The sequence below is a fragment of the Panulirus ornatus genome, chromosome 1 (genome assembly GCF_036320965.1).
Source record: "Panulirus ornatus isolate Po-2019 chromosome 1, ASM3632096v1, whole genome shotgun sequence".
NCBI classification, from domain to species: Eukaryota; Metazoa; Arthropoda; class Malacostraca; order Decapoda; family Palinuridae; genus Panulirus; species Panulirus ornatus.
In genome coordinates, this window is record NC_092224.1 from 38,168,412 (window position 1) to 38,184,943 (window position 16,532).

At 34.7% G+C, this 16,532-nt stretch overlaps 1 protein-coding gene across 1 annotated transcript in view; it reads right to left on the minus strand.

Moving 5' to 3' along the window:
- The window catches only part of LOC139748707 (uncharacterized), a 128,556-nt gene that overhangs the window by 38,999 nt on the left and 73,025 nt on the right, over nucleotides 1-16,532 (minus strand). The window contains exons 49-59 of the mRNA XM_071662063.1: nucleotides 15,110-15,324; nucleotides 14,686-14,827; nucleotides 14,180-14,377; nucleotides 13,478-13,681; nucleotides 13,204-13,309; nucleotides 12,592-12,728; nucleotides 11,967-12,103; nucleotides 11,636-11,741; nucleotides 10,479-10,663; nucleotides 10,205-10,355; nucleotides 8,736-8,943 (exon numbers count right to left, since the gene is read on the minus strand). Coding sequence (XP_071518164.1) covers nucleotides 8,736-8,943; nucleotides 10,205-10,355; nucleotides 10,479-10,663; nucleotides 11,636-11,741; nucleotides 11,967-12,103; nucleotides 12,592-12,728; nucleotides 13,204-13,309; nucleotides 13,478-13,681; nucleotides 14,180-14,377; nucleotides 14,686-14,827; nucleotides 15,110-15,324 — 1,789 coding nt within the window. The remainder of the gene's footprint in view (nucleotides 1-8,735; nucleotides 8,944-10,204; nucleotides 10,356-10,478; nucleotides 10,664-11,635; nucleotides 11,742-11,966; nucleotides 12,104-12,591; nucleotides 12,729-13,203; nucleotides 13,310-13,477; nucleotides 13,682-14,179; nucleotides 14,378-14,685; nucleotides 14,828-15,109; nucleotides 15,325-16,532) is intronic.

Here is a 16,532-nt window from a genome sequence, read left to right on the forward strand (position 1 = left end):
AAAAAAATCAAGAAAAATCCAAGGCTATAGCCTGGCATTTTTTTTTGCTCAAATTTTCAACTTCCTCAGATTTTAATGAAAATCTGTGTATAGATGTTATTCTAAATGGTATTCAAATATTTGATGTCAAAAGATTGTAAGTCAAAATATTAACCGTTTAATTAGCTCCTGAACTAAATTATGATAAAATTTAAATGCTAATTACTCAAATGATTATATGAATTTTAAAATTTTGACACCATATTCGTATTCAGCATATATAAAAGCTTCGATACTCAATATTTCAAGAAAATCTATTTTTTCAAAAACATCAAGAAAAATCCAAGGCTATAGCCTGGCATTTTTTTTTGCTCAAATTTTCAACTTCCTCAGATTTTAATGAAAATCTGTGTATAGAAGTTATTTTAAATGGTATTCAAATATTTGATGTCAAAAGATTGTAAGTCAAAATATTAACCATTTAATTAGCTCCTGAACTAAATTATGATAAAATTTAAATGCTAATTACTCAAATGATTATATGAATTTTAAAATTTTGACACCAGATTCGAATTCAGCATACATAAAAGCTTCGATACTCAATATTTCAAGAAAATCTATTTTTTCAAAAACATCAAGAAAAATCCAAGGCTATAGCCTAGCATCTTTTTTGCTCAGATTTTCAACTTCCTCAGATTTTAATGAAAATCTGTGTATACATGTTATTTTATATGGTATTTAAATATTTTGTGTCAAAAGACTGTAAGTCATAATACTAACCGTCTAATTAGCTCCTGAACTAATTATGATGAAATTTAAATGCTAATTACTCGAATGATTATACGAATTTTTAGATTTTCACAACAGATTCGTATTCAGTATACATAAAAGTGTCTATGCTGAAAAGGTGAAGAAAATATATTTTTTTCAAAAAATCAAGAAAAATCCAAGGGTATAGCCTGGCATTTTCTTTGCTCAAATTTTCAACTTCCACAGATTTTAATGAAAATCTGTGTATAGATGTTATTTTATATGGTATTTAAGTATTTGGAGTCAAAACACTGTAATTCATAATATAAACAGTTTAATAAGCACCTGGAGAAATTATAAAATTTAAATGCTTACTACTCGACTAATTATACGAATTTTTAGATTTTGACCACCGATTCTTATTCAGCATGCATAAAAGTATCTATGCTGCAAATTTCAAGAAAATCTATTCCTTCAAAAAAATCAAGAAAAATCCAAGGCTATAGCCTGGCATTTTTTTTTGCTCAAATTTTCAACTTCCTCAGATTTTAATGAAAATCTGTGTATAGATGTTATTCTAAATGGTATTCAAATATTTGATGTCAAAAGATTGTAAGTCAAAATATTAACCGTTTAATTAGCTCCTGAACTAAATTATGATAAAATTTAAATGCTAATTACTCAAATGATTATATGAATTTTAAAATTTTGACACCATATTCGTATTCAGCATATATAAAAGCTTCGATACTCAATATTTCAAGAAAATCTATTTTTTCAAAAACATCAAGAAAAATCCAAGGCTATAGCCTGGCATCTTTTTTTGCTCAGATTTTCAACTTCCTCAGATTTTAATGAAAATCTGTGTATAGAAGTTATTTTAAATGGTATTCAAATATTTGATGTCAAAAGATTGTAAGTCAAAATACTAACCATTTAATTAGCTCCTGAACTAAATTATGATGAAATTTAAATGCTAATTACTCAAATGATTATACGAATTTTAAATTTTGACACCAGATTCGTATTCAGCATACATAAAAGCTTCGATACTCAATATTTCAAGAAAATCTATTTTTTCAAAAACATCAAGAAAAATCCAAGGCTATAGCCTAGCATCTTTTTTGCTCAGATTTTCAACTTCCTCAGATTTTAATGAAAATCTGTGTATACATGTTATTTTATATGGTATTTAATATTTTGTGTCAAAAGACTGTAAGTCATAATACTAACCGTCTAATTAGCTCCTGAACTAATTATGATGAAATTTAAATGCTAATTACTCGAATGATTATACGAATTTTTAGATTTTCACAACAGATTCGTATTCAGTATACATAAAAGTGTCTATGCTGAAAAGGTGAAGAAAATATATTTTTTTCAAAAAATCAAGAAAAATCCAAGGGTATAGCCTGGCATTTTCTTTGCTCAAATTTTCAACTTCCACAGATTTTAATGAAAATCTGTGTATAGATGTTATTCTATATGGTATTTAAGTATTTGGAGTCAAAACACTGTAATTCATAATATAAACAGTTTAATAAGCACCTGGAGAAATTATAAAATTTAAATGCTTACTACTCGACTAATCATACGAATTTTTAGATTTTGACCACCGATTCTTATTCAGCATGCATAAAAGTATCTATGCTGCAAATTTCAAGAAAATCTATTCCTTCAAAAAAATCAAGAAAAATCCAAGGCTATAGCCTGGCATTTTTTTTTTGCTCAAATTTTCAACTTCCTCAGATTTTAATGAAAATCTGTGTATAGAAGTTATTTTAAATGGTATTCAAATATTTGATGTCAAAAGATTGTAAGTCAAAATATTAACCATTTAATTAGCTCCTGAACTAAATTATGATAAAATTTAAATGCTAATTACTCAAATGATTATATGAATTTTAAAATTTTGACACCAGATTCGTATTCAGCATACATAAAAGCTTCGATACTCAATATTTCAAGAAAATCTATTTTTTCAAAAACATCAAGAAAAATCCAAGGCTATAGCCTAGCATCTTTTTTGCTCAGATTTTCAACTTCCTCAGATTTTAATGAAAATCTGTGTATACATGTTATTTTATATGGTATTTAAATATTTTGTGTCAAAAGACTGTAAGTCATAATACTAACCGTCTAATTAGCTCCTGAACTAATTATGATGAAATTTAAATGCTAATTACTCGAATGATTATACGAATTTTTAGATTTTCACAACAGATTCGTATTCAGTATACATAAAAGTGTCTATGCTGAAAAGGTGAAGAAAATATATTTTTTTCAAAAAATCAAGAAAAATCCAAGGGTATAGCCTGGCATTTTCTTTGCTCAAATTTTCAACTTCCACAGATTTTAATGAAAATCTGTGTATAGATGTTATTTATATGGTATTTAAGTATTTGGAGTCAAAACACTGTAATTCATAATATAAACAGTTTAATAAGCACCTGGAGAAATTATAAAATTTAAATGCTTACTACTCGACTAATCATACGAATTTTTAGATTTTGACCACCGATTCTTATTCAGCATGCATAAAAGTATCTATGCTGCAAATTTCAAGAAAATCTATTCCTTCAAAAAAATCAAGAAAAATCCAAGGCTATAGCCTGGCATTTTTTTTTGCTCAAATTTTCAACTTCCTCAGATTTTAATGAAAATCTGTGTATAGATGTTATCTTATATGGTATCTAAATATTTGGTGTCAAAAGACTATAAGTCATAATATTAACCGTTTAATTAGCTCCTGAACTAATTATTATAAAATTTAAATGCTAATTACTCGAATAATTATACGAATTTTAAAATTCTGACACGAGATTCGTATTCAGCATACATAAAAGCTTCTATGCTCAAAATTTCAAGAAAATCTATTTTTTCAAAAAATCAAGAAAAATCCAAGGTTTGCATTTTTTTTTGCTCAGATTTTGAACTTCCTCAGATTTTAATGAAAATCTGTGTATAGATGTTATTCTATATGGTTTTAAGGTATTTAGAGTCAAAATACTGTAATTCATGATATTAACTGGTTAATTAGCACCTGGACAAATTATGATAAACTTTAAATGCTAATTACTGGACTGATTTGACGAATTTTTAGATTTTCACGACAGATACGTATTCAGCATACATAAAAGTGTCTATGCTGAAAAGGTGAAAATATATTTTTTCAAAAAAATCAAGAAAAGTCCAAAGGTATTGCCTGGCATTTTCCTTTGCTCAAATTTTCAACCTACACAGATTTTAATGAAAATCTGAGTATAGACGTTATTCTATATGGTATTTAAGTATTTGGAGTCGAAACACTGTAATTCATAATATTAACCGTTTAATTAGCACCTGGAGAAATTATAAAATTTAAATGCTAACTACTCGACTAATTATACGAATTTTTAGATTTTGACCACAGATTCGTATTCAGCATGCATAAAAGTATCTATGCTGCAAATTTCAAGAAAATCTATTTTTTCAAAAAATTCAAGAAAAATCCAAGGCTATAGCCTTGCATTTTTTTTTGCTCAAATTTTCAACTTCCTCAGATTTTAATGAAAATCTGTGCATAAATGTTATTTTATATGGTATCTAAATATTTGGTGTCAAAAGACTGTAAGTCATAATATTAACCGTTTAATTATTATGATAAAATTTAAATGCTAATTACTCGAATAATTATACGAATTTTAAAATTTTTACAGCAGATTCGTATATAGATGTTGTTTTATATGGTATTTAAATATTTGGTGTCAAAAGACTTTAAGTCATAATATTAACCGTTTAATTAGCTCCTGAACTAATTATGATAAGATTTAAATGCTAATTACTCAAATGATTATACGAATTTCAAAATTGTGACACCAGATTCGTATTCAGCATATATAAAAGGTTCTATGCTCAAAATTTCAAGAAAATCTATCTTTTCAAAAACATTAAGAAAAATCCTAAGGTATATAGCCTTGCATTTTTTTTGCTCAGATTTTGAACTTCCTCAGATTTTAATGAAAATCTGTGTATAAATGTTATTTTATATGGTATTTAAGTATTTAGAGTCAAAACACTGTTATTCATGATATTAACTGGTTAATTAGCACCTGGACAAATTATGATAAAATTTAAATGCTAATTACTGGATTAATTGTATGAATTTTTAGATTTTCACGACAGATTCGTATTCAGCACACATAAAAGTGTCTATGCTGAAAAAGTGAAGAAAATATATTTTTTCAAAAAAAATCAAGAAAAGTCCAAGGCATTTTTTTGCTGAAATTTTGAAGTTACACAGATTTTAATAAAAATCTGAGTATAGGCGTTATTTTATATGGTATTTAAGTATTTGGAGTCAAAATACTGTAATTCATAATATTAATTGTTTAATAAGTACCTTGAGAAATTATGAAATTTAAATGCTAACTACTCGACTAATTATATGAATTTTTACATTTTGACCACAGATTCGTATTGAGCATGCATAAAAGTATCCATGCCGCAAATTTCAAGAAAATCTATTTACTTCAAAAAATCAAGAAAAATCCAAGGCTATAGCCTGGCATTTTTTTCTGCTCAAATTTTCAACTTCCTCAGATTTTAATGAAAATCTGTGTATAGATGCTATTTTATATGGTATTTAAATATTTGGTGTCAAAAGACTGTAAGTCATAATATTAACCGGTTAATTAGCTCCTGAACTAATTATAAGATTTAAATTCTAATTTAATAATTATACAAATTTTAAAATGTTGACACCAGATTCGTATTCAGCATACATAAAAGCTTGTATGCTCGATATTTCAAGAAAATCTATTTTTTCAAAAACATCAAATTTTCAACTTCCTCAGATTTTAATGAAAATATTTGTATAGATTTTGTTTTATATGGTATTTAAATATTTGGTGTCAAAAGACTGTAAGTCATAATATTAACCGTTTAATTAGCTCCTGAACTAATTATTATAAAATTTTAATGCTAATTACTCGAATAATTATACGAATTTTTAAATTTTGAAACAAGATTCGTATTCAGCATACATAAAAGCTTCTATGCACAAAATTTCAAGAAAATCTATTTTTTCAAAAACATCAAGAAAAATCCTAGGCTTTAGCCTTGCATTTTTTTTGCTCAGATTTTCAAGTTCCTCAGATTTTAATGAAAACCTGTGTATAGATGTTATTTTATATGGTATTTAAGTATTTAGAGTGAAAATACTGTAATTCATGATATTAACTGGTTGATTAGCACCTGGAGAAATTATGATGAAATTTAAATGCTAACTACAAGACTAATTATACGAACTTTTAGATTTTCACGACAGATTCGTATTCAGCATATATAAAAGTGTCTATGCTGAAAAAGTGAAGAAAATATATTTTTTTGAAAAAAAAATCAAGGAAAATCCAACGGTATAGAGCGTAGCATTTTTCTTGCTCAAATTTTCAACTTCCTCAGATTTTAATGAAGATCTCCGTATAGATGTTATTTTATATGGTATTTGAGTATTTGGAGTCAAAACACTGTAATTCATAATATTAACCGTTTAATTAGCTCCTGAACTAATTATGATAAAATTTAAATGCTAATTACTCGAATAATTATACGAATTTTAAAATTTTGACACCAGATTCGTATTCAGCATACATAAAAGCTTCTATGCTCAAAATTTCAAGAAAATCTATCTGTTCAAAAACATCAAGAAAAATCCAGATTTTCAACTTCCTCAAATTTTATGAAAATCTGTGTATAGATGTTATTTTATATGGTATTTAAGTATTTAGAGTCAAAATACTGTAATTCATTATATTTACTGGTTGATTAGCACCTGGACAAATTATGATAAATTTAAATGCTAATTACTGGACTAATTGTAAGAATTTTTAGATTTTCACGACAGATTCGTATTCAGCATACATAAAAGTGTCTATGCTGAAAAGGTGAAGAAAATATATTTTTCAAAAAAATCAAGAAAAATCCAAGGGTATAGCCTGGCATTTTTTTTTGCTCAAATTTTCAACTTCCTCAGATTTTAATGAAAATCTGTGTATAGATGTCATTTTATATGATATTTAAGTATTTGGAGTCAAAACACTGTAATTCATAATATTAAAAGTTTAATTAGCACCTGGAGAAATTATAAAATTTAAATGCTAACTACTCGACAAATTATACGAATTTTTAGATTTTGACGACAGATTCGTATTCAGCATGCATAAAAGTATCTATGCAGTAAATTTCAAGAAAATATATTTTTTCAAAAAATCAAGAAAAATCCCAGGCATTTTTTTTTGCTTAAATTTTCAGCTTCCTCAGATTTTAATGAAAATATATGCATAAATGTTATTTTATATCTTATTTAAATATTTGGTTTCAAAAGACTGTAAGTCATAATATCAACCGTTTAATTAGCTCCTAAACTAATTATGATACAATTTAAATGCTAATTACTCGAATAATTATACGAATTTTAAAATTTTGACACCAGATTCGTATTTAGCATACATAAAAGCTTCTATGCTCAATGTTTCAAGAAAAGCTATTTTTTCAAAAACATCAAGAAAAATCCCAGGGTACAGCCTTGCATCTTTTTTGCTCAGATTTTCAACTTCCTCAGATTTTAATGAAAATCTGTATATATATGTTATTTTATATGGTATTTAAGTATTTAGAGTCAAAATACTTTAATTCATGATATTAACCGATTAATTAGCACCTGGACAAATTATGTTAAAATTTAAATGCTAATTACTGGACTAATTATACGAATTTTTAGATTTTCACGACAGATTCGTATTCAGCATATATAAAAGTTTCTATGCTGAAAAGGAAAAGAAAATCTATTTTTTCAAAAAAATCAAGAAAAATTCTTGGCAATATAGCCTTGCATTTTTTTTTTTGCTCAAATTTTCAGCTTCCTCACATTTTAATGAATATCTGTGTATATATGTTATTTTATATGGTATTTAGATATTTGGTGTCAAAAGACTGTAAGTCATAATATTATCTGTTTAATTAGCTCCTAAACTAATTATGATACAATTTAAATGCTAATTACTCAAATAATTATACGAATTTTAAAATTTTGACACCAGATTCGTATTCAGCATACATAAAAGCTTCTATGCTCAATATTTCAAGAAAATCTATTTTCTCAGAAAAATCAAGAAAAATCCTAGGCTATAGCCTTGCATTTATTTTGCTCAGATTTTCAACTTCCTCGGATTTTAATGAAAATCTGTGTATAGATGTTATTTTATATGGTATTTAAATATTTCGTGTCAAAAGACTGTAAGTCATAATATTAAACGTTTAATTAGCTCCTTAACTAATAAGGATAAGATTCAAATGCTAATTACTCAAATAATTATGCGAATTTTAAAATTTTGACACCAGATTCGTATTCAGCATACATAAAAGCTTCTATGCTCAAAATTTCAAGAAGATCTATTTCTTCAAAACCATCAAGAAAAATCCCAAGGCTATATAGCCTTGCATTTTTTTTTGCTCAGATTTTCAACTTCCTCAGATTTTAATGAGAATCTGTGTATAGATGTTATTTTATATGGTATTTAAGTATTTAGAGTCAAAATACTGTAATTAATGATATTAACTGGTTAATTAGCACCTGGACAAACTGATAAAATTAAAATGCTAATTATTGGACTAATTATACGAATTTTTAGATTTTCACGACTGATTCGTATTCAGCATACATAAAAGTGTCTATGCTGAAAGGGTGAAGAAAATATATTTTTTCAAAAAAATCAAGAAAAATCCTAGGGTATAGCCTGGCATTTTTTTTTTGCACAAATTTTCAACTTCCTCAGATTTTAATGAAAATCTGTGTATAGATGTTATTTTATATGGAGTCAAGACATTGTAATTTATAATATCAACCGTTTAATTAGCACCTGGAGAAATTCTCTTTCTAAGTTCACAAAAAATTTAGATTTATTCTCTAGTTAACTGTAATCTTCATACACCAAATGACTGTGATTAAAATTAATTTCACAACTTACACCGAGGGAACGAGGTGTCAAACGTGGTGTCGTTGGAGAGGAGGTTGTCGAAGGTGATTGTGAGGACCGGATGAGCCGGGTGGAGGTGTAGGTAGGTCATGAGTGGCAGATCCTGGTCAGGGGCACTGGTGGTGGCCACCGACCACCTCCCCAAACTGTCCTGCTCGATGTCAACCCGAATGTCCACTAGTTTCCTCCACGTCTCCACCTGAGGGAGGAGGTCTTCATACAGATGTTCCTCTTGGAAGAAATTATCTCAGACTGTCACAGAAACAAGTGTTTGCTCGCTGATATAAATGGAAGTAGATGACTGGCTCCAAGGTGTCAAAAGGAAATTTTTAAGGAACTGGGTTATATGAATGTATGTTATAATGTATGATTTATGTAAAGAAAGATCATATGTAACTAGTGAGGACACACATATGTTGCTGAATTAATTAGGACCATCAGTATTTGGAAAAAGATATAAAAGAATGTGAAACATTTACATTGATGAAAACTGTCATATCAACGCTTTCACTCTTTGAGGCCATCAAACTTGACACCCTTTAAGAACCGGGAAATGTTTTAATAGTAAAAATAAAACAATACTGAATGCGAGAACGGCTACCTCTTAAGTATGGTAGCTAAAGAACGTAAGATATTATGAGGATAGACCGTTACGATGCCTTCTCCTTTTCCTGAACAGTGAAGCTGTGGAATTCTCCGCCTTTCGTTTTCCTCTCTTCCTGTAACCTTTCTACCTTTAAGAGTCAGAAACGAAGAGCTCTAATTTCGTATATATATCATTTTGCACCTTATGGTCTTGGCCTTGATTGAGGCATCTTTGGTTCGTGCCAAGATCAGTCTATATACCTCTATCGGCTTCTCTTTATTATTGCCCTGAACTTTCCTCTACTTACGTCCCAAGTGGAATTCTAGAGAAACTTTCTTAAACCACATCATTTTCTGATATTCATCGCCAGATTCATACTCCATCTACTTACCATTTTATCAACAGACCATTCTTGTTACGTAAATATCAATTTTTGTACATGAATATCATTGTTTCCACTTGCAGAATATTTATGTACAATTGGCCAAGGAAGTGATGTCACTGTTTTCAGCATGATGTGTTCAAACCCTGGTATCTGGGTCGGTACCGAGCTAGTACTGAGTTTGTGGTACCTAGTGGGCTGGACACCAGAACAGGAAGAACTCCTGACCCAAATTTTTCGCTATTTATGTTCAGCATAAAAAGCATCAATATTCAGGAATAATCTTGAAGGATAACAATTTTAAGGACGAAGCAGATGACCTCCCGTAGCTCGTATACCTTAAACGCAATGCCTCAAGAAATATATATATATATATATATATATATATATATATATATATATATATATATATATATATATATATATATATATATATAAGGATAATTTCACTGAAAAATAAAAAGGGATTTCAAAAGGTGTGGCTGTTCTTACCGAAGCGAACAGAGTTTTTTCCACACGATCAAAGGTGGTGACGAAGCTGGCTGTCTGAGTATGGCCAGTCAGGTTGGTGTAGCGGAAGTCTTGAAGCAGCTCATACCTGCCCGTACCGACGACCACCGTGCCGTTGGTCTCCGCGGCCAAGCTGTGGAGCAAGGCAAAAGTAAAAGATTTACATTGTAAAAAAGAGAGAAACATATTGTATTTACAACATTCGTAGAGTTATCATAGGATCATGCTTTCAGGCCGACGCCAGAGGAAGACTCACTTGGAGGAGGCGTGCTCGATGGCAGCTCTGCCGACGAAGAGCCGGGCGCCGTCCTCCGTCGTGTCATTGGTCACCAGCAACTTCATCAGCACGTCCTTCTGCCGGTCGGGAGAGTACTCAAGGCTCATGTCTGCCGCCAGCATATCGTGGGAGTTTTGCCTTAGTTGTCCAGCCAGCTTGATGTCCTGCGGAATTAAAAAGTAGATTTTATTTTTTTGTTTCAACCCGTTTTCTTTAAAATCCTTCTTTCAAGGTTAGCTATTACTGAACTTATATATTAGTGTGAAAATAAGGTTCATGAGTGCAATATTTTCTGGTTCATCATGATGGGTGTATCTGTCTCCTGACGAAGGGGACATTTACTGTCATTTATCCTCTCCTGCTTGTGCCCCTGGTGGCGTTCCTACTGGTCTAGGTGTGAGCGGCCGAGAGCAAGGACGATAACCATGTAGTGTGAACTCGAGAGAGGCCCCCACCTCCAGTCAGTAAGGTTCCAGCCTTGTCACAGTTTACCGAGTCTGAGGCTAGTGGGGTTCCAGTCTCTGAGATCATTATGACCTCAGGTTATCTCGTGCTGTTGTATGTGGAACAGACTGGGCTCGCCGGCGGAACAGACTGAAAGAAAAACACTCGCGGAACAGACTGGTCTTGCGATGACTCAGCCCATCATCATCAATAGGGCGTCTAATGCCACAGGGCTCAACCTCACCCATTCCCGATCCACTAACATCACCAGGCCCACTAACCTCACCCTTTCCCGGTCCATCAACCTCACCAGGCCCACCAACTTCACCAGGCTCACCAAGACTAAAGATTTTCAAAGTGATGGCAGAATATTCAAAGGCAAGAATATTTTGATGCTTTATATCGGCAGCCAACACCATCACGGTCCACACATTTGGTAGTTACTCTCCAACGGGCTGAAAAGAGGCGGCCAAAGCATCTCTCAAAAGGACCCTGAAATTCATCTGCCACGCCAGCCAACGACATGACTCCCGACTCTAAGACCAGACGAACTGCCGGAGTGCCATCCAAGACACGCATATCAAACGCTCGTTACGTGCCGAATGAAATGCGATCCTTTGGGGTATTCTGAGCATTATGATACCCAACATGACAGCCAGAGTGGCGAGAGTGGTGCACTTAGCTCAACTGACCTTCTCCAGCACAGGGTGGGCGAGGCTGACGAAGGCTGTGTGGAGTAAACCATTAACCGTACTCTCATCCTTCCACTGGAGACGTCCAGTCACCTCTTCTTCCTCACTAAAAGGAAAAGTAAGTCAGTTAGTATCATTCATACAAGTGCATACCTGCTGTGCATAATGTCTTCAAGTTATACTTCATAAGAAAGACTTCTTAAAACCTATTATTTATGAGTGGAAATTCAAGAAGTGTCCCCATATGTAATGTTACATGTCATAACTCCCTATCCCGTTTTAGCAGACGTCAGTAATCCAACGAGGGATTGCACTGGGACTGGACTCTCACTCGGGGTTGTAAGCATCCCAGTTGAACTTGATGTGGGCGTTGATGTCCCTGGAGGAACGCTTATAGTAACCATCAAGCAGGACGGTGCGATATGGCTGCGAGAACTTCCCCTTCAGGATATGTTCTTTCGTAAATCCCTGTCGAAGAGAACAGAGAGCTGATCAGAATACATGTCACAGGTGATTATATGATACATCAGGATAAAATGATTTTGTATTTGTAAAGAAGGTTGTTGCTTTCTTACGCAAGTTGAGACGACATGGGCAACTGAATGCCCTAATCAAGGCCATCTCATCAAGATATATATATATATATATATATATATATATATATATATATATATATATATATATATATATATACTCTAACCTAGTCTAGGTACCTACTTAATCAATCAACCCGTTAGGGAGGATGAACAGCTGGGTTAACTGTGTACCGGCTGCTGCGACCAATGTGGATTTAATCCCGGGCGGCTCGTGAATGCCTCATAGTCAGCAACGCTAACAGCTATATGCCAAAAGTGGTTCACCTGTAACTATAGCTACGGAACTATAACTACTACAATGGTCCTACTATACTAGTAGTTTGTGTAGAGCAAGTATGATTAAGAGAGGCACCCACCCACCTTGGAAACATCCTTCCAGTTGATATCGAACTCGATCCTCTCCTCCTCTGACCACGAGACGACGAAGCTGATGTGGAAGTTTTCCGGTGTTAGATCGTAGCTCGTGGCCAGTAAGATCTCTCTGTCTAACACCTTTCCTAAAATATCCGAACACACCATTACTCCAGTTTCCTCCCCAGCTGAGTGTCCTGCCTAGCTGAGTGGACTGCCCAGCTGAGTGGACTGCCCAGCTGAGTGGACTGAGACCTTAGTTGCATCCACGTTTAGGTTGGCTTAGGCTTTTATCCAACATGTATGAAGTATGATCAAGTGTGATTTGAACTTAGAATGTACAAATGTCAATGTGACAAGAAAAAGAAAATGCAGAGTTTGTACTGTGTTATGAGCGCTTCTCTTCGTTAATGTACATTGTACAATAGAGGAGAAAATGTTCACTCGTCTCTCACTCCTTGAGGATGATGAATATATGCTAATGGTTCACTGATATGAAAAAGAACAGACTCAAGAGGAACATGATCACTCGTTCCTTTGCTGCTAGAGGATGATGGTTAGGATATACTACTGGTCTATAGATATAATAAGAACAGAACCAAGAGGGAAGAGAACTTTTACCTGTGAAGGTGAAGTTCCTGCTAGACTGGGCCGTGTTGTGCATGATGGTGATGGTGTTGCGTCTCGTTACATCCTGCAGATCATACAGCTCCAACGTGGTTTCCGTCTGTCGAAATATATAAACACACTCTCGCCTTAGAACACCTCCTCCCTTACCTCTCACATCCTCTACCGCAATCATGTGAGTGAATCTCGACACTTGATTAATTCATATATTACCCATGACATTTTAGTTTTATGTCTTATGACTTTTAAGTTGTAAGAATATGCAAACCTCCAGTGCTGTCTCGGATTTACGGTTCGATTCCTTGGTGGTGGAGATTCCAAAGGGCCACAGGAAGTTGTTGCACTCAAAGGACGTGCGCTGCTTGACGATACCCTCCGCCAACACGGCCGTAACACGGTCTATCTTCACGTTGAAAGGAAACCTGCCGTATGTCGCCCCCAGCTCTATGCTGACGTCGCCAGTCAGCGGGAACTGTGTGGCGTAAATGTCGTTAAGTTAGTGGTCTACTTACAGTTTGCCTCATTACCTCTGCTTGTGATACTTGCGTATCTGTCAGTATACTAATATTTACGCAAGTGGTACGCACAGGTTCCCAGGCGGAGGAAAGTCGATTCAGTCATTTCTACCCTAGACGACCTAGCCCTGGACGACCTAGCAACATGAGGCATCCATCCCTTTAACACGCCTTAAGTCCTTCCTTCCACTGAACACACTTGCCTTAAATCCATCCCCTAAACATACTTAATTGCATCCCTTTGGCACACTTGCCGTAAATTCATCCTTTTAATACATTTACCTTAACTCCGTCCCTTATATGCATCCCTTTGACACACATGCCTTAAACCCAACTCTATAATGCACTTACCTTCCATCCCTCTCTTTAACACCTTCTAGATCCACTCCTTTAACGCCCTCCTTAAACCCTTCCCTTAAACAAAGCTCGAGTCCGTCCCTTCCTCACACGGTTACCTTAAACCCATAATTGATCTGGACAGTCTTGTTCTGGATGAAATCCTCCGTAATCTGCAGCGTCCCGCGGTGTCCAGCGTCCAAGTAGTGATGCTTCAGGGTGGCGTGGACGGGTCTGCGTCCCCAGGGCGTGGTAGCGTTGTGTCTCCAGGGCCACTGCAGGTGGTAGTCGCCCACGTACCCGTCGTCCGTCAACTCCTGAAGAAGAAGAAAAAACACAAGATTCTCTGAGTCATGATTCCCTGAGTTATGATTCCCTGCATCAGCTACGAGGGGAAGATGGACTGCGATGTAATTCACGGACTACTTATCTTATAAGATGAATGATGCAGTTAATTCATTGATTCATGAGGTCAGACTATTTTTCCCTTTGAAATTCAGTAAGAGAACTTATGCAACTTGCGTTTCTCGTGTGGTTTGAGACACCATTTAAGTACTACATAAGTAACTTTCGAAGTACTACGTAAGTAACTTTCTTTTTTACGTATATTTTTGAGAAAACGCACCTGTTTGAAGTTGAGTGTGACGGGCTGGCTCTCCCACATGAGGGTGGATGTGACGGTGATGACCCCGTCACCCGCTGGGAAGCCACGAACAGGCATGTTACCCTTGACTGTAGTCACATCTGACCCGGTCTCGATGGTTGACCTGAGGGGAACAATCTGCTTAAAGACTCTATCATGTACAAGATGCAAGTGAACCATAAATGTGTTTATAGAGAAATGCTCAATCTCAGGCCATCTGGTAGAATAGCAGTCCTCTATGAAAAAGATTATGATGGACCTTAAACCAAGCTTCCTTAAAAGGTGATTTCATGGCTCTGGTACAGTCTCAGACCATCAGAGACCCATCTCAACTCGTACTTAATTTTACCTTCATACCAACGACAGGTCTAAACATTGTACGATTATACGATAACGAAACACTTACTCGAACCAGTGAATCTCATCGAGTGTCTCAAGGTGTATGATGGCCCGGTTCTTGCTCCAGCCCTCGACCATCGGCAGGTCAAAGGTCATGAGGCCATCCATGGAGTTCTTGTTGAAGACGAGATTGGAGTGCAATGTTACCTGTTGTGGACCCGAAGACCCTCGCTCCCATTCCAGAGTCCCTGTTAGGTTCAGGTGCCGTCCTTGTTTACGCATCTGTTGCGAGGGTTGACAAGTCAACGGGCTGTTATATTCGCTTCTAATTCACTGGCTGAAAGGTGACTGGAAATCCAGAGACTAGACTAGGTTCTTACCAGCCAAAAAACCGTAATAGCGTAATGATATCCACTCTAAGAATACATGTAGGTTATCGGCGTATCTGGCAAGTTACAGAAAACAGCTGTGAGCACAAACATGCCGAGTGCAGACGCTACGCTGCCTCTGACAGACAGACAGGCAGACAGACAGACAGACAGACAGACAAACAGACAGACACACACACACACAGACACACGCACGCACTCACACACACACACATACACACACACACACACACACACACACACACACACACACACACACACACACACACACACACACACATTTGAATGTTATATTATTCATTGCCTTAGAGTTGGTGAACTCAGACATCAGGACCTGATATAACCACAACTTGGTGATCACTTAACTGATGATAATATTTCTGAGGAAGTGGCCTAATTGCATCTAAAGTCTGCAGTGCCCTTCGCTATATACTCGGCATCATGAAATTATTTTAAGAAAATATGTTTACCACTGTGTATTCTGTTCTTAAATGCAGTTTCAGCTTCCTCTCTGTACTTACCTACAACAGCACTTTCGATATTTTTGATGTTTTCAGCCCCTCCTCCCTCTTTTATATTGTTATGAACCAATATATTTTGTTATAGACCTTGTATTTCATTGTTCTCTCGCCCTCGACTAATCACCAGAACCAGTGACATCTCTCCCATCAATTTTCCTCAGGTTAAGCCCAAACCTGACCATTTTCTTTATACAAAAGGATTGGTGTTTCCAGTAACTTTCACCACTGCTGAATTCCCCTAAAGTAATAACACAATTAAGGTCAACTACGTGAGGTAGGAGCTGATTGGAGGGAGCTGAGGTAAAGGGAACAGCGACTGGTGAATCGTGGACCAAGCTGGCGTTCAGTTAGAGGGAATACAGCTGGTTCAGCTTCCTTATATGTCCAAGGTCATCAGGCAAACCAGCGTACCACTTAGTACAGGACAGTGAGGGAGTAAGCTTGCATTTGAGATTTCTCAACGTATAAGCGATATGGGCCTTTGTGTGTGTGTACATAGTGTATGTGTGTCTTTAAGCATGTGTACATGCATGCATGTGAGTTTTTGTGCATGTGTATAAGAGAGTATGTGCGTCTTTGT